Source organism: Sorghum bicolor, chromosome 7 (genome assembly GCF_000003195.3).
Source record: "Sorghum bicolor cultivar BTx623 chromosome 7, Sorghum_bicolor_NCBIv3, whole genome shotgun sequence".
Taxonomy (NCBI): Eukaryota; Viridiplantae; Streptophyta; class Magnoliopsida; order Poales; family Poaceae; genus Sorghum; species Sorghum bicolor.
In genome coordinates, this window is record NC_012876.2 from 2,047,588 (window position 1) to 2,064,598 (window position 17,011).

The 17,011-nt window shown below is 45.0% G+C and overlaps 3 protein-coding genes and 2 non-coding genes across 5 annotated transcripts; 4 read left to right on the plus strand and 1 right to left on the minus strand.

Moving 5' to 3' along the window:
- Positions 1,167–1,817, plus strand: LOC8074039 (auxin-induced protein 15A). The gene has a single exon (XM_002443739.2). It carries the CDS (start codon positions 1,326–1,328, stop codon positions 1,641–1,643), a length of 318 nt encoding a protein of 105 aa, XP_002443784.1. The 5' UTR covers positions 1,167–1,325; the 3' UTR covers positions 1,644–1,817.
- Positions 2,486–2,557, plus strand: TRNAG-UCC. Its single transcript has one exon. It is a non-coding gene; the product is annotated as a tRNA-Gly (tRNA).
- Positions 3,685–5,497, minus strand: LOC8066118 (eukaryotic translation initiation factor 3 subunit G). Its single transcript, XM_002444917.2, has 2 exons — positions 5,071–5,497; positions 3,685–4,413 (listed from the first exon to the last, which is right to left on the minus strand). Exons 1-2 carry the CDS (start codon positions 5,405–5,407, stop codon positions 3,878–3,880), a joined length of 873 nt encoding a protein of 290 aa, XP_002444962.1. The 5' UTR covers positions 5,408–5,497; the 3' UTR covers positions 3,685–3,877.
- On the plus strand, positions 6,585–6,656 carry TRNAG-UCC. Its single transcript has one exon. It is a non-coding gene; the product is annotated as a tRNA-Gly (tRNA).
- On the plus strand, positions 11,027–14,011 carry LOC8074040 (probable adenylate kinase 7, mitochondrial). The gene is made up of 4 exons (XM_002443740.2): positions 11,027–11,407; positions 12,550–12,690; positions 12,839–13,090; positions 13,346–14,011. The coding sequence occupies exons 1-4, from the start codon at positions 11,060–11,062 to the stop codon at positions 13,496–13,498; spliced, it is 894 nt and encodes a 297-aa protein (XP_002443785.1). The 5' UTR covers positions 11,027–11,059; the 3' UTR covers positions 13,499–14,011.

Consider the following 17,011-nt stretch of genomic DNA (forward strand, 5'->3'; position numbering starts at 1 on the left):
CTTTCCTCTTCCCACCCATAAATAAGACAAAAATTACAAATGGTGGAGTTGACGTAGGATTTGTCAATGACAGGTGGGTCCTATATAAGATATGGATTTGGTCTGAGTCTCTATTTTTTTATTATTATAGCCTGTAAATAAAAGTTTAAGAGCTTAATTTAGGGACTTCGGCTGAAGTTGCTCTAACATGCTATTTGCACAAACCCCCGAAACATTTGCAATCATTTTTTTGTGACAGAAATATTTGCAATCATTGTGCGTGGGCTAAAACTAAAAGCGCTGCTCACGGTCGAACCGATTACGTTATTTTTTGGCGGGTAAAAAAAATGAGAACACGAATTTCTGTGGGCTAGGCTAGCTAAAGAATCATTGTGGCGGCAGAATTTGCAATTTTCAGGGACACTACTCGGGAGGCGCACCGCGCACGTCACATGGCTCCAGAACGGCGGCCGTGGCCCTACTGCCCTAGCCCTAGCCCTAGCCCTGACCTCGCCGCCGCCGGTTTTCCGGCGTCAGCCAGGCAGTGGATGCACACACTGGCAGTGTTGCTCAAGAACTTTGAGTTTCCATTCCATGCCATGCCATGCAGCCTCCATGTGCTCTGCTTTTCCTCTGCTCCTTGAATGGCCATCCATACAGCCATGCTGCACTCGCCAGTTTGCCACTGTTCTTGCACACATGATGGCCTTCCATCTCCAGTTCGATCAGGCTGGCGGCGCTCTTCAAAGGAAAGGAGAAGAGAGAAAATCCCTTGGATGGCTGGACAATTCAACATGCTCACATCAGTAGAACATCACTGTGATGAGCCGCTCTGCTCTGCTCTGCCTTGTGTTCTTCAGAGGAGCCGGCCGGCACCTGATAGATCTTGTTCTTGCCGTGGTCGGCCTCGTCTGGCCTGGCCAGTCACCGTGTGCCCAAGTACAATGCACTCGACCAAATCGTGCTGTTGCCACGCGACAAGCTGGCCCCATCTCTCTCTCTCTCTCTCTCTCTCTCTCTGGTTTGGACTAGATTCTACTATGACTGCATGATCTGTCTGTTCTGAATGAATGATAAACGCAGTGCAGTATCCCATGTGACATGTCCAACAAGAACCTCCTAGCTGCTGCAGATAGATATGCCTAAAGTTTTGTTTCCTTTTTTATTTTGGTGAGGCACTGGATCCCTAAAGGTCTCAGCTATAAGTACATGCACAACACACTTGGGCACTTGGCTATGTCATCACTCTCCAGTTCACACTAGCTAGCTAGCTAGCTCCCGTCAAGTACAGTCGAAAGGCAACAGCAGGCAGAGACTCAGAAAACAGAGACTACTGAGATCGATCAATGGCGGGGAAGCTGGGGCAGCTGATGATGAGGCTGCACCTCGCGAGGAGAAGCCGATCACCGTCGTCGTCGTCGGTGCCGGACGTGCCGCGGGGCCACCTGGCGGTGTACGTCGGCGAGGGGCGGAAGCGGCTGGTGATCCCGACGGCGTGCCTCAGCCACCCGGCGTTCGTGACGCTGCTGAAGCGGGTGGAGGACGAGTTCGGCTTCGACCACCGCTGCGGCGGCCTCACCATCCCCTGCGCGTCGGAAGGCGACTTCGCCGACATCGTCGCCGCCGCTGTGGACGAGCACCACCACTCACGACGACGACTTTGATCGTTCGTCGGCTTCCTGCAGGACCCCTTTTTTTTTTTTTTTTGAGGGTGTGTGTTGAAGATTCTTGTCCAAATTGGGATGATGAAGCTAAGTACGATTGGAGTGACGTACAAGCTTAATTTGGGTTTGCATGCTTGGACCCTGTGTAAAGATGATGATTAATTTATGATGTTCCCTATCAGAGCTTCTAGTGATAATCGAAACTTGAATGGTTCTTGAAAGAGGAAATAAAACGAACAACAAACTGACAATGCGCTATAACGGCTTTCTAGTGATGTCCTGATCCCATTTCAGAATGATTGACAGCTTTGTGCCTGCCAGTTTGTCGTCGTCGTCGTCGTCTTCTTCTTCTTTTGTCTTTTACTATATGAAAATTTACACGAATATATATCGAGGAATACGGAGTACATACACGAGTATATATCCAGGAATACGGAGTACATAACATTTTTAACATGATTTTAATAGCAAATCTAATGATACACTGTTTTCACCTTATACTTAGGTAGGTAGGTAAATATTTAAGCAGTCAAAACTTTGTACAAGGAAAACGTCATACTAGTTATCAAGTATTCCGCAGAGGTTAGCATTTCCTGTCTGATTAAAAAAAAAAGAGATTAAAGAACACACTGGAACCAGGTGCATGGACTGTCTCGTGTATAATGCACACTGATGCCAGAGATGGGTGCTAACTGCTAACATATGTTCGCAAACACAAATGCAACAAAAAATGCACTAAAAAGGCAGGGCATAAATGAGCTGGAACTAGAAACGCAGCCTGCAAAACAGTAGCACAAAACACGCACAAACATGTAAAGTTTAATAAGGAATTTAGCATCCAAGCGTTTGTAGTCCAACGGTTAGGATAATTGCCTTCCAAGCAATAGACCCGGGTTCGACTCCCGGCAAACGCATTTTTTTTCTGCCTTTCTTTTTGTCACTTTTATCACATGATGCTCAATTTCATTTTATTTTTTTAAGCTCTGGTCGGGTGCATGATCGTGAAATTACCCTGATAATGTCTAGGGTTCTTGGCCAGGTTCACAAAGGTCTTGCTAAGCACGGAAAATACAGGAGTAGAACTTCAGACTAGCAAATTGGTGTTTTACCGCGTTGCTGTGAACAACTTCCCAGTCGCCTAGTCTTGTCCATGGCACAACCATCAATTCGCTATGCGGCAGAGTTGATGCATAGACTCTTCACACTTGGGCCTGTTTAGATTGGGAACGAAAATTTTTTGGATGTCACATCGGATGTGTCGGAAGGATGTCGGGAGGGGTTTTTAGAAACTAATAAAAAAACAAATTACATATCTCGTCAGGAAACTGCAAGACAAATTTATTAAGCATAATTAATCTGTCATTAGCATATGTGGGTTACTGTAGCACTTAAGGCTAATCATGGAGTAACTAGGCTTAAAAGATTCGTCTCGCGATTCTTAACTAAACTGTGTAATTAGTTTATTTTTTTATCTACATTTAATGTTCCATTCATGCATGTGTTCAAAGATTCGATGGGATGGATGAAAAAATTTTGGTAGGGAACTAAACAGGGCCCGAGCAAATCTCTTAACCTTGATGGAATCTGTCTAAAATGCCACATTCCACGCGAGCAAATCCCTGAACCTTGATCATTATTAATTTACAGTACATCTTGGTACGCGTTGCCTCAGCAGAGCAAATGAATGCACCAGGACGTCCAATAATGTTGGTCCTAGATGCCAACTTCAGGATTTGGAAGCACATAGCATTTTTGTTCAACTGAAACCAAAATACTAATTCTATGCTTAGCAGCACCAGCCACATCTCGTGACACGGTTTCAGTAGTTAGTTTGTTGTTGTTTATCTTTTGATAGAATGAGATGGTAGTTAACAGTGAGCCTTTAGAATATCTGATCCACCATTGCTGACTCAAAAGGATCATGCTTGTTTTAGCCTTAGCTGAACTAATGGCTATACAAGGTGCCAGTCTTGCAACCATGTTGCTTTGGTATCCCCTAAATACAATCGTGAGAAGTCAGAACTTAGAGGCACATACATACTGACAACAAACGACATGTGAACTCAAATTAAAAACAACAGCGAGTATATAATTATTCTCGTCCAACCAAAACACAGACAACAGCAGGTTTTTACGACAGGATACGCCCCCATGGCACAGGTACTAGTGTTTCAAACAACCATACTGATATAATTCAAGACAGAAATATGCAATTCTAGCAAGTAGCGGCAAAACTAGTTGGGCCTTGGCGTCGCCCACTCGACTCGGAGGATAAGGTTATCATAACCATACCCATTGAGCTTGCTGATCGCCTTCTCCGCGTCCTCTCTGTGAACAAAGTTGACAAACCCAAACCCCCTGCTCGACCCAGTCTTCTGATCCACCGCGACGTAGACACGGCTGACAGGGCCAAACGCACGGAAGAGCTCAAGGAGGTCAGGCTCACGGGTGTCCTCCGAGAGATTGGTGACACGGACGGAATTCTCGTCGTTCCTGCGGCGCATCACGTCTCCGGTCCTATCAGCACCACCTCTCATGGTTGGGGGCACATATGCTCCCTTCACAGGACCGCCTGGTGCAGGAGGGCCATCGGACGTAGGAGGCCTGTCCGTGAAAGTTTCAGTCGGTGGTGCAAGGTCCTTGTAGGGACACTTTGAGGTCCAGTGATCGCCCTTCTTCCCACAGGTTCTGCAAACCATGAGAACAGCACCTCCCTTGCTCGCCATAGCCAGTGGGTCACCGGATGCAGCTGGTTCCTCAGCTTTGCTCCCTACAATTAACGGGGATGTTAGCAAACAAGAACCATAGTTTAAAACAGACTGGTTTTTAAGGCCTCATCATAACATCATACATAAACACGAACCAAAATTTAAAACATACTGGTTTTTAAGGCCTGATAATATCACACACACACACACACAGTGTAAGTTTTAACATAATAATCCTTCTACATACTGAATTAGTGCTCCAACAGCATCATATGTGAATCACAAACAGAATTTGAGCCTTTGAGATGAAAAAACAGACTGCCACGATTTCATAAAATGGGTATTGATTCTAGTTCTCTTAAAATACCAAGAGAAGCAAGTATGGCCAATATAACGACGATGATAGGTGAGAATGAAATGTTAATCTTAACCAGTGTTCTATGAAACGATTCTTGCATCGTCGAGTGGCAGCTGGAGTGAGATGAATAGAATAGTGTTCCAATTTATTGCTCCTACACAGCCATCACGTACCTAGACTAGAACTAGATGGGCATATTATTAACAAAGCGATCCAAACATCCCCAAATTTCACAAAGACCGCATCTGCCTGCAGTTAACGAAACATTCGACGCAGACAGATCGTGCCTAGCAGCTAGCAATCGAACGAACAGACGACGAGGAAATTCGAAACGGAAGCAGGTAGCAAAGCAGATCGAGACCTGGTGCGCGGGGTCGCTCGAGGAGGATCTCCTCGGTGGAGACCATGGTGAGCCTGGAGCCGGCGTCCTCCTTGAGGGCGTCGCCGAACTTGGGCCACTGGCGGCGCTCGATGGCGCTGCGGGAGAGGCGCGCCCGCGCGAGCTTGCGGACGCGGGTGGTGGTGGTGACCCTGACCTTGTTGCCGTCGTCGTCGAAGCGGTACTCGATCACCTTCTTGAGCCCGTTCTCGTCGGGCCCGACCACGACCCGCGGCGGGAGGAGGAAGTCGAGGTCCCCTCCGTCGTCCTCCTCTAGCTCCCCCCACCGGATCTTCTGCTGCGCCGCCGCCGCCGCCATGGTGCCGCGTGCGTGCGCGCGTCCGCTAGGGTTTGGGGATTTGGGTGCGCCCGGCTGTGCGGTGAGCTGCGTCCTGTCTCTACTAGAGTCGGCTTGCAAATGGGTGGCCCGAAAAGGCCTTTATGGGCTTTCGTGGGATTTCCTTCAGCCTCGAATTGGGCCATGAACCAACGACAGAGTAAGACTGTTTGGTTCCTCTTGTTATTAAACTTTAGTTAGATAAAATTATTTTAATTATTTTTGAGTAATTAGTGAGATTAAACTATTTTAATTTTTTTAATTAGTGCCTTTGAGACTTTAGCTACTAAATTGACTAAAGTTTAGCTAGTTAAAATTCAGCAAGGGGAACCAAATGGACCCTAAGCATGGGTCGAAGCATTTCAAGTTTGACCAAATTTATATGATAGCATAATAACATTTATGATACCATCTAAGTATTATTAGGTTTTTCGTTAGTTATATTTTTATAGTAATGTCTATTTGATGTCATAAATTTTTTCTATTTTTCATTGGTCAAACTTGAGATGCTTTGATTTTTCAAGATTATTGGAATGACTTATAAATTGGGATTGAGGGAGTAACTAAATTATTTAAAAGAGCACATTTTGGCTCTAAAATTATATTACAAATAGAGAAGCAATTCTTGTCGAATCTCCACGATAATCTAGTTGTGTGTGTTTTATCCGTTTTGTTGTCTATGAGAGCGATTTTCACAAGAATCTAAAATTGGGAGCCCTTACAAACCGCCTCTCAAAAAAAAACAACTTTGCTCTAGTGGCACTACTATCCCGAATATGCATGTGACGCCTAGACACTCTTTTCATCTAATCCATAACTCGCCCTTTTTAGCATAGTTTGTCCCCTCATTTTAATAACCAATGAAAGTACTGAGTCTAGAACTTACACATTTGTGCATGGTAGACATCGGTTTTGTGTTTTCTCCACGGGCATGCAATAGCAAAAACGTTAGTTGCATAAGTTCTGGGCTAAATCCTGATTATTGGTTTGGTTTTGCTAACACATAAAATGGTCACGAGTGGATGCAATGTGTTGGTCACACCCACACCGCTCGCTGCTGACTGGTTTTTGCCACGGGCGCCAAGTACAGAGATCTCGGTAACGAATCAGACACAGGTTATCTAAATTATACTAAACTTTGTACACTCCGTACGTGCAAGCGTTTGTAGTCCAACGGTTAGGATAATTGCCTTCCAAGCAATAGACCCGGGTTCGACTCCCGGCAAACGCATTTTTTTTCCTGTGCTACATCTATTTCATTTTTTTTTGTCGAATTGTAAGCAGGGCAGACAGGTTTGAGTACCCAGCATTCCCGAACACGTACAGCCGTACAGGTGCGGCGCAACTGGGAGTACTAGATCACACACTCACGCGTGCTCCGTTCCATGGTCCATCTCGCCGCCGGCCGGCCGGCCGCGTGGTGCTGCCGGAGACGACACAGCACACGCGACGACTTGGTTGGCTGCAGGACCACGCGCCCTTGCTGTACCGATCTACTAGCAACACCGATCATCGATGAATCTTTACGTATGCATGGAGTATTAAATATAGATAAAAATAAAAATTAATTGTACAGTTTGGTTGGAATTGACGAGACGAATCTTTTGAACTTAGTTAGTATATAATTAGATAATATTTGTCAAATACGAACGAAAGTGCTACTATTCCTATTTTACAAATTTTTTGGAAGTAAATAAGGCCAGGTGTGCATGTATATATATATATTATGTGTAGCTAGTACTCGATCCATCTTGGCGCGCGGCCGGCACCCCGGCGTGATCTTGCATGGCGGCGGCCGGGAAGAGACGACGAGGTGGAGGAGCTGATGTGTGCAGTGGCGCGCATCCAGAAGCGATGCAAAAAGGAAAGGAAAAATAGTAAAAGAATGCTAAAAATACTACGATAGATCAGTGTCGAATAAGACTAAACATCTAGATTTTAAACTATTTTAGACTAGCGATGAAAAAAAAATGTTCTTAGCAATTTTGGACTCTAGCCCCCCGGACGAGGCAGCAGCTAGCAGACATGCAGCCGCCTGATGAGCTGTTGTTCGCGTCGCCGATCGATCGCCCATGCTGTGGCTGTGGCTGTGGGTGCGTGGTGTGTCGATTAGCTTCATCAGGTGTCCCCCGCTCTGCCGGTCTCACCACACGATGACACGACCATATTCTCTTCAGGTTCTATTGAGGCTGAGCTTGGATCTTGTTTAGTTGTGAAAAGTTTTTAGATTTTGGTACTATAGCACTTTCGTTTGTTTGTAACAAATATTATCTAATCATAAACTAATTAGGATTAAAAGATTCATCTCACGATTTATATGCAAACTGTTTAATTAGTTTTTATTTTCGTCTATATTTAATGCTTCACGTATGTGCCGCAAGATTCGATGTGACGGAAAATCTTGAAATTTTTTTGGTTTTAGGTTTGAACTAAACAAGGCCTTGCTCTTAGATCAGGGTAGGTCGGCCGGGGTTGAATTTTTCCGGACCCTGCTCCGGAGGCGGTCGATCTACGCTGCATATCTGACTCGATCCACCATTGTTGGCGCGGTAGGTAGGTATACGCGACCGAATGATTGAACCACATGCATGCCTGTCCAAGTTGCATTGCATATATGCATGCCCAACAATGCATGCAGGTGTTGCTTGGCGCCTCTGCATATGCATGCGGATGCAGAACACGTCGTCGCCAGGTGCGGTTGCCCATGCGGCCGTGTCGTCCCTGTGCCCCCGGCAGCATTCTTCGCCTCGCACGCACACGATCGAGCCTGGCCGACGATCGTATCACCTGGTCTGGCTGGCCTGGGGGCGACGGCGACCCTGTTGTGGTCCGGAAAATATATAATCTGGTCCAGACGTCCAGTGGATGCCGGCGGTGTACAGTTGCGGCAGCAAGTTGACTGCCTACAAGAACAGTCAAGCCTGAGCGTATGCGGTTTTAGAGAAAGTTAATAATACAGTCCACTTCCTATCTGTAAGTTTTTTTTGCAGGTTTTTTCCAGCCCACCATATAATAGTTAGCTATTCACTATTAATACATAGTTCACTTATCTCTCACACAAAATTTCTTGGTTCGTGTGACTAAGCTGGTTGTAAGCTTACTGCCTGCTTTTCTTCCACCTTAGCATTTAGCCAGCTTACAGCCTACTATAATACTCGCTCTTATAGTTTTTTCCTCATGCTTTTTCACTCACCAAGAATAACAGAAAGCCAGAGAATACAACAATGTATTTAGATCATCTAATCCATATAGCTAGACCCTACAACAGTGGACAATAGTTACAACAAATCTCACAATGTTCGGTCTACAGCAAGAAATAAACTGTGCCCATCAATAGTCAGCTTGAATTTATTAGCCGAATCTGTCAGCCACTTAGCAGTGCTCATAATAAATCAGCTAACAGTACTATCTGTCATGGATTATCAGCTAAACAAACAAGAGAAAAAATAGTTTACAGGCCATAGTGTTATATGTGGTGGGTGACTTTTGTTATTGTTTCACCATGGACTATACTCATGAAATATTTCAGGTAGGCTATAAGAAATACTTTAATCCTTATGGGTTACTAAAAAAACATTGGTGTAGCTTAACCTTTTTACAGTAGGACAATAAAAACGCCTATTCTCTTTACAACCATTTCGTGAACTCATATTTCACAGAGCTTCACCAAAAGCTTTTTTTAAAAGAAAACTCCTATATCAAAGAAGAGGCCTTATTAATTTCTCTAGTGTGGCATGTATGCCAGTCTTGCTTGACGCCGACTCACGTCAACCACCGTACCGGTTCACTTTTCCAGATATTTTGCCGGTTTCATCAAAGCAGGGGACAGGTAGCTAGTATACGTATATACGGAGTATGTGTGTTCCCGTCGGAGATCCATGGTGTGCTCCAACTTTCATCTTCTTCTAGTCACAAAAAATATATACCTCCGTCACCTGAGTGAGTAGCTAAATATTGTTACTCCTTTTTACTGGGATTTTTCTAGGATAGTTAGTCGAGTATATATATATATATATATATATATATATATATATATATATAGTCCATCCATCTCTAAATAAATCAATTACTAGAGTTGTCTCATGTTATTTTTTAAAGTTCAACAAAATTTATAGATGAGCTCTACTTCTACAATCATGCATCCATGGTTGCATTGGTTCGATATGATTATCGCGCCGCCGCCGCCGTACCTCTCCATATGATGTCTTTCGATCCGGACGAGGACGACGACCTTGCAATTTGCATTTGGGACGAAAAGTGTTTTAAAGCAACTTGGACAAAGCTTGCACTGGCGATGGCGAATTATTGGCGAAGGCTAGTAGGCTGCGATTGTGAATAATCCGTGAATGAAATAGACGAGCAGATGCGCTTTATTGTTTGACGGCCCACGCAGACGGCGACGCTTTCCTTCCCGGCCCGGCCCATCATCATGCAGCGATGATGCGCCAGCCCGCTCGCCAGGGACACATTCGTCCCTTGCTCAGGCACCTCCAACCGGGCCAGCCCATTCATCCTCACAGTCGAGTCGACCTACACTTGGCCCAAGTTTCTGGGACACCGTTCATCCTCACAGTTGTGTTGCTTGTTGTTGTAAGCTGCTCACCCAGATTTATTCTATGATTTATTGGTGTCATCCCTTTTTTAGTAATAGACAATGTCTGTGATAACTATATAAATCTCGAGATCTGTCGGCTGGGATGCTTACTGATAGCAGGGTTAGCGTACACATATTCATATGGGTGAATATACGTGCGTGTTATCGACGTCTGTGTTGTACTATGTAATTCTAAAAAAACTAGTTTGAATGTTCGGTTGGCCGCTAAATTATTCCTCTGCAAGGTGACAGATCTTACAACATCATCTCTAATAAACCTGCATGATTTAGAGTATCTCTAAAAATTCCTTAAAATACAATTTAGTGAGTGAACAAAAAAAAAATCAGTGAGCATCTCTTGAATTTCTGTTCATGCTAGCGGCTAAACAGCCAAGAACTTGACCGGTGAGGGATAGGGATAGGGATAGGTGACCCGTGACTTCCCCAACGGCACGGCATCGCTATTTGAACCTCTACTTGCTCTTTATTAAAAGCGGTGTAGAATTAGAATCTCCTTTTTCCCCTCACAAAAAAAGCAGAGAAAAAGATACAACCTAAATCCACTTCATCGCAAAAAGCGAACTTGGAAACATTTGAGACGCATGAAATGACACAGGTTCAAATCTCGCGCGAAACCCGTCCAAATCTCGCGCGAAGTCCCACCAATTTTGCAGCCGTGGCAGCGTGGATCTCAAAGCACCCGTATCGATTCGGCCCGGCCCAGCCCGCCTCGAGAACGCGGATCTCGAGAGGCCTTTTCCCTGTTCCTCTCGTCCTCTCGTCTCCGCCACCAAACGGAAACGCGGCAGCCACACGCCCGCCCATGGCCCACACCACAGAGAGAGAGAGCAGCGCGACCGCGACCGCGACCTCGCCTCGCTTCCACCTTTCCCGCAGCTCCAAATAAATTTTTCCACCCGGCACCGCACGGCCCTCCTCCGCCTCCGCCCCCACCACCACCACGCGCCCGCCCGCCCGCCCGCCTCCAAAACCCTACGCCCCGCAAACCCTAGCCGCCGCCGCCGCCGCCGTTGCCAGAAATGGCCGGCCTCCTGCGGCTCGCCGCGGCCCGATCCGCGTCGCGGCTCGCCCCCGGCCGCGGCCCACACCGGAGGCTAGCGGCGGCAGCGATGGAGGAGTGCTGGTCGGACTGGGAGGACGAGGACGAGGAGGAGGCGGCCCGCCGCGCGCGCGCCTCGGCGCCGGCGCCGGGGCTCGACCCCGCCGGTGGCGGGCCAGGGGGCGTGCAGTGGGTCGTCATGGGCCGCCCGGGCCCGCAGAAGCACGCCCACGCCGCGCGCCTCGCCGAGGTGCTCGCCGTGCCTTACATCTCCATGGGCACGCTCGTCAGGCAGGAGCTCAGCCCCGCCTCGCACCTCTACAGGAAGGTGGGTAACGTTCGGTCCGACCTCCGTCTTCTCCGGCTCTCCGCTCGGAGATTTACACGCCCGGCGATTCCCCCCGCCCCCTCTTTGCCTGCGCCCCAATCGCTGCGGAGCTGAGTTGGTCTGTTGATTCCTCGAGTGATTGTGCGATCCCGAGGGTCCTGGTCGTCGTAGTTTCGATCAAGCCGTTTTTTTTTGTCCCAAGCCGCGTTTTTTAGCAGGAGGATCCTTTTCTTTGGGGTATTTGCTTGATTTCTCGCAGAGCTGCTTGTGTTTCTTATGGAAGCAATTTCGCGCATCAATTCCCAGGAGTCTGGGATTCTAGTCTTCTCGCCGCCTTTTTTTGGGCCCTTCTGGAAATTTCTCGTGACACACCTGTGCACTATTTTGATCGTCTGAGATATTTGTCTCAGCTCCTGCAAAGCCACAAGATATTCTTCGGCCCAGTTAATTGTACTGAATATATTTCCCTTATTATTCCCCACGAAGTATTTTGCAAAATCAAGCATTTTCTTAGTTGTGGGCCGCAATGGTGCCAGGAGAAGAGCGTGCTAGCCATGTCTTTGTGGACGGCTGCGGGGGCAGCCCCGTAATTTGTCTTGTGTCCACACAATGTTGGGGCAATTTTGGGATTTAGCATGTTTAGGGTTTCACACTGGAAGTTTGGAAAATTCCATCCTGCCGTCCTGTGGCGGCTGCAGACAGCATATGCAGCTTTCCCAGTTGGCACTCATGTCTGTTTCCTACTGTGCACATTTCGTTGAACTGTTTGCACAAGCTTCAGGGAACAGACATGAGCATATATTTACCTAATATTTCTTGAATACACTGAAAACGTCAAAGTTTATCTTTATGGGTTCGTTGAAGTGGGCTAAGGCCTTGTTTAGATGCACCCAAAAACCCAAAACTTTACAAGATTCTCCATCACATCGAATTTTGCAGCGAACATTAAATATAGATAAAAAAGATAACTAATTGCACAGTTTACCTGTAAATCACGAGACGAATCTTTTAAGCCTAGTTACTCTACGATTGGACAATGTTTGTCAAATAAAAACAAAATTGCTACAGTGTCAAAATCTAAAAAGTTTTTTTTGATCTAAACAAGCCCTAAGCTATCTCTCTCTCTCTCTGCCTATACACAGATTGCAAACTCGGTAAATGAGGGGAGGCTTGTTCCGGAGGACATCATATTTGGGTTGCTGACGAAGCGGCTTGAGGACGGATACAACAAGGGTGAAACTGGGTTCATTCTTGATGGGATTCCACGCACCCGTATGCAAGCTGTGAGTACCTTGTATGCTCAGACAATATGATTTTGTTACATCCTGGTACCATGTAACTATCACAGAGGATGGGATGGGACACCAAATTACTTACAGAATGGTGTGACTGGACTCGAATCTGATTTGTTCATAACTGCACATGTTTCAGGAGATTCTTGATGAGATTGTGGATGTTGATTTGGTTCTGAATTTTAAGTGTGCTGATGACTGTTTCATGAAGAAGCGATCAAGGGGCGATATCTGCTCCCACTGTGGACAGCTCTTTGATGTCAGCAATTCAGCATCTATGAACTGCAGCCCCAGCCTTGGGAGTTATACATGGCATTCTCAGGTAGAACCTGCTGGTGTTGTAGGCCTGGAAGCCTCAAGGATGGAGAGGATGCGCACTTATGCTAAGCAGGTAATGCTTAACATTTTGTCTTGGCCTTGCTTTATGCCAAAGGATGCCTAGAACATTATGCCCTTAGTCCCTTACTGACCAGGCTAGTGATTCTATTGTCAGACCTTACTAAACTTGTTTCTGTACAAAAAAAGAGAAAAAAAAACCATTCTTCAACTCATGATTCGACGGATTGAGGCTATTGCATTATTGTTGTTCAAAGCTCTGAATGTGGAAAGTCACGATGATAACTAATATGGAATTTCAAAAATGCAGACCAAGCAGCTGGAAGATTACTACAAGAAGCAGAGGAAAATTGTGGAACTGAAGACATCTGCTCGCCCTGGGGAAACATGGCAGGGGCTCGTAGCCGCCTTGCACCTCCAGCATCTGGACTCACCCCCAACACCGCACAAACTCACCGCGTAAATATTATTAATTATGTTATGTCTGAGAAGAGTCTAAAAGGATCTGAATTCAGATCCTGCCTGCAGCATATCTAATATCCCTATGTTTGTGGGTTCTGGCTTGAGAGAGTCAGTCGGCTATGTCTTTTTTTTTGTTATTGTTATAGATAAAGATAAGCGATTTTGCAGACGCGCTTATTATATGGTTGTAACCGAGAGTTTTGGACTTGCCTTTGCTGCAAGTGTACTCGCTTATATGCTCCCTTAGCTTGCTCCGTTGTGGTATCCGGTGTGGCGTTGTCCACATCATTTCACCAGATGTTTTGTTTTGGGCATGACGCTGGTATTCATGTCCTTTTTGGAATCCTGAAGACAGGATATGTGATGGTAAATTTCAGAAGCATGTGTTGGAGCTAGACTGGTTTTCGTGAGCTCTAGTCACCCATATGGAGCATGTATTGAATATCTTCTGATTGATGTAAAATTTTTACACTATATCTGTGAAATCTTGCATTTTATACAGGCAATTTTTTTACATGACTTCTTACTCCTATGATTTTCTTATAGTATTTTATTTGTCTAATTTTTTATGAAGTTCTTGCATTTTAACTAAGCTTGGTAAGATGATCTAGGAGGCCACATCATTTACGCTGCATGCGTTGAACTTCTATAATTGATGTAATATGGTTGACATGTACTTTGGATCTTTCAGATTGAACTTATATTGACGTGTTTATGTGTGAATCGGTTGAAATTTGTGTTGATTGTGCTTTCTCTGATGCTTGTGAATTGAATCAGTTCTGATTCAAAAGTGAACCAAATTTATGTAAAAATCAGTTAAAACAGGATGTGCTTGGGCCTTCTCACTACTCTCGGATAGCGGATCCAACTGACTGAACAGAATAGAATTTGGACCACTGATTGATGCTTAAAACCGACCATGCAAATAGCGTTTATAGTTACGGTTGATACTCGAGGCTGACGGTACATATATGATCATCATCATCGTTTGCCACTACAAGCCAATGGTACAAACTACAAAATGGTTTTCACGTTCAGGTGAGAAACCAACAGTGCTGAATGCGATTTCTAATGCAAGTGAAAACTCTTTGGAACCGAGGGTACAGGGTTTTCCGTAACAAACTGCTTTTGCAGCAGAACTGACCGCAGTGAAGGTGTTGGAACTTTTGATTGAATCAGGCATTGTAAATAAAATCATCTTCCACTAGCAAAAACCAGAGCATACAAAAGAGTTCAGGGCTAAAGCCAGAAAATTCAAGGAAATACTACTCCACAAAATGATCACTGCACAAGCTCTAACCATCAGAAACAGATCAAGCTATTGTGCCCAAGTATATGAATATATGATGAAATATATACAATACCAGACGGCTTACACAGTGGCACATTCAGGTCACTGACGTGGTTTTTTTACAATAAAAATAAGAAGACCTACAAACACACCCGAGAAAAAAAGGAAATATATTTCTTCTTGTGGATTGCGATCAGAGAGAATGAGATTCACCGGAAGCAATGGAACAATGATCGGAAAGTACCGCTGGCAGGTTCGGCGGATAAGCTCAAACGAACAGGCTAAGTCCATGTCAAAGATTGTCTTGTAGGTCTGATCCGATGGAGCTGGTCCCGGTGGCAAGAATTTCCTGTCGGTCCCATCAACTCGAGCTGGTCCCAATGGTGAATCATCGGTTCCTCCGGAGCTGGACGAGACTGAAAAACCTGTTCTCTGTACAACAGCTTCCGGTGGAGGAAGATGATCCTTAGGTGCCTCTGTTTTCTGTGTCTTGTATTTGCAAAATAAATCATTGCTCCGGGCGGGCATACGAGAAATATGGCAATCTCTTAGGCAAATAAGCATAAACGCGTGGAATCTCTCGATTGATATACCAGTCTTCCTTACTGCCTTCACAGCTCGCAAGAAGCTCTTCTTTGCCTTCTATATCGAGTGTCTCTGTCCTTGAAAAATGCTGTCCCAGCCATTTCGGAAGCTGTTCAAGCTCTGCATCTTCCATGTGAATGTGCTGCAGCAAGTTCACCCCTGAAAGATTTCCCAGGTTTGGGCAGCTGATCGCTGTAATACCTTCATTAATAGAAGATTTGACACTTCCCTAAGACTTGGCATTGCTTCCACAAGCAACTCCTGCACAGGGATTTTCTCAAGGACCTGTACTAATCCTGCATCTATCAGCTCCATCTTTGACATAGTTTTGCAGTGCTCCAAGCCACCCGGAAGACGCTTCAGCTTTCGGCACCTTCTGAGTGCCAGCTTTCGAAGGTGTAGCAGGTCGCCAGCTTGAAAATCTGACCAGTATTCAAATCTTCCATGTCCTCAGTTTCCAACTCCTCTACATTAGGAGATGATGGGATTTCTGCTGTTGGTTGCATGTCAATTGATTGTAGCTTGGAGAGATTGGCTATTCTTAGAAACTTCAACTTCTGAAGATGCCAAATTGGTGGTAACCTTTCACAGAACTTGGAGTTTTCCAGGCTAAGGTGTTGCAGATTTGGAAGGTCAGAGAAACATAACCAACAGTTCCATGGTAACTATCAATTTTGAGTCACACTAAACCACAGGCGGAGCCAACCATTTCGATTACGGGGGACTGGCAAATATGATGACATGTCTAAATGCGATAAATATATACCTAAACGTATTTCTTAGCAATTTTTTATATTTATATTTTTACATATATTTATAAAGAAAAGTCACAAGATTATCATAAACGTAGCTAATTTGATGCACTGTTATGTAGTAAAATAAACATTTATAAGGGTATTAAATTATTTTGTACTATTGCCACCCCCCCTAAACATCGGTGATGATGAAGTACGCTAATTCATGATCTGGATATTAGGGCAGTCTCAGTGGATATTTTCATATCGTTGTTTCCACGATTACTATGTGTCATATAAAATAGCATGAAACTTGGATAAAACACCCCCCTCAATGCAAAGTTTCATTCTAAAGTTTTATATGCATTTAATTTCATGACTCATAGAGAGTTGTTAATTATGCCAAAAAAGTTTAGTATTTTTTCTCTCTTCGTAGAATGCCTAACACTACAAGTTACTAATTATAACAGATGATTGCGAACTAGTACTAGTAGAGTAGTAGTGCGAACTGCATTCTAATACTGAACTGTATGCTGATAGTGTGAACATGGTGCCGATAGTGTGAATAATAAGGAATTACGTGCACACTATAAAGAAGGGTAGCGGCTGTGCCACCTGATCTAGTGCCACAATTTGCCATTTCCTCTATCTAGCCCTCATGTCGCAGCAACCGGAAGACGATGTCGATGACTTTGATCCTATGGAGGTCTACACCATGGAAGACTTCATGGAAGAAGACACAATCTTAGATGCTATCTTTGAAGAAATCTTAGAAGAATTTAGAAGGGAGCTGGGAGAGGAGTTGAAGGCCAACATCGATGGCGAATCATCAACTGTAAATCGCCGTCACGGTCGACATAGTAGATCAAGGAGGTACATACTATTGTATTTGTATGTTAGATTC

Coding starts and splice junctions, on each gene's coding strand:
- LOC8074039 (XM_002443739.2), top strand. CDS start 1,326: ATGGCGGGGAAGCTGGGGCAGCTGATGATGAGGCTGCACCTCGCGAGG.
- LOC8066118 (XM_002444917.2), bottom strand. CDS start 5,407: ATGGCGGCGGCGGCGGCGCAGCAGAAGATCCGGTGGGGGGAGCTAGAG. Junction 4,414..5,070: donor CGAGCGACCCCGCGCACCAG/GTCTCGATCTGC, acceptor CGTTAATTGTAG/GGAGCAAAGCTGAGGAACCA.
- LOC8074040 (XM_002443740.2), top strand. CDS start 11,060: ATGGCCGGCCTCCTGCGGCTCGCCGCGGCCCGATCCGCGTCGCGGCTC. Junction 12,691..12,838: donor CACGCACCCGTATGCAAGCT/GTGAGTACCTTG, acceptor CACATGTTTCAG/GAGATTCTTGATGAGATTGT. Junction 13,091..13,345: donor TGCGCACTTATGCTAAGCAG/GTAATGCTTAAC, acceptor TCAAAAATGCAG/ACCAAGCAGCTGGAAGATTA.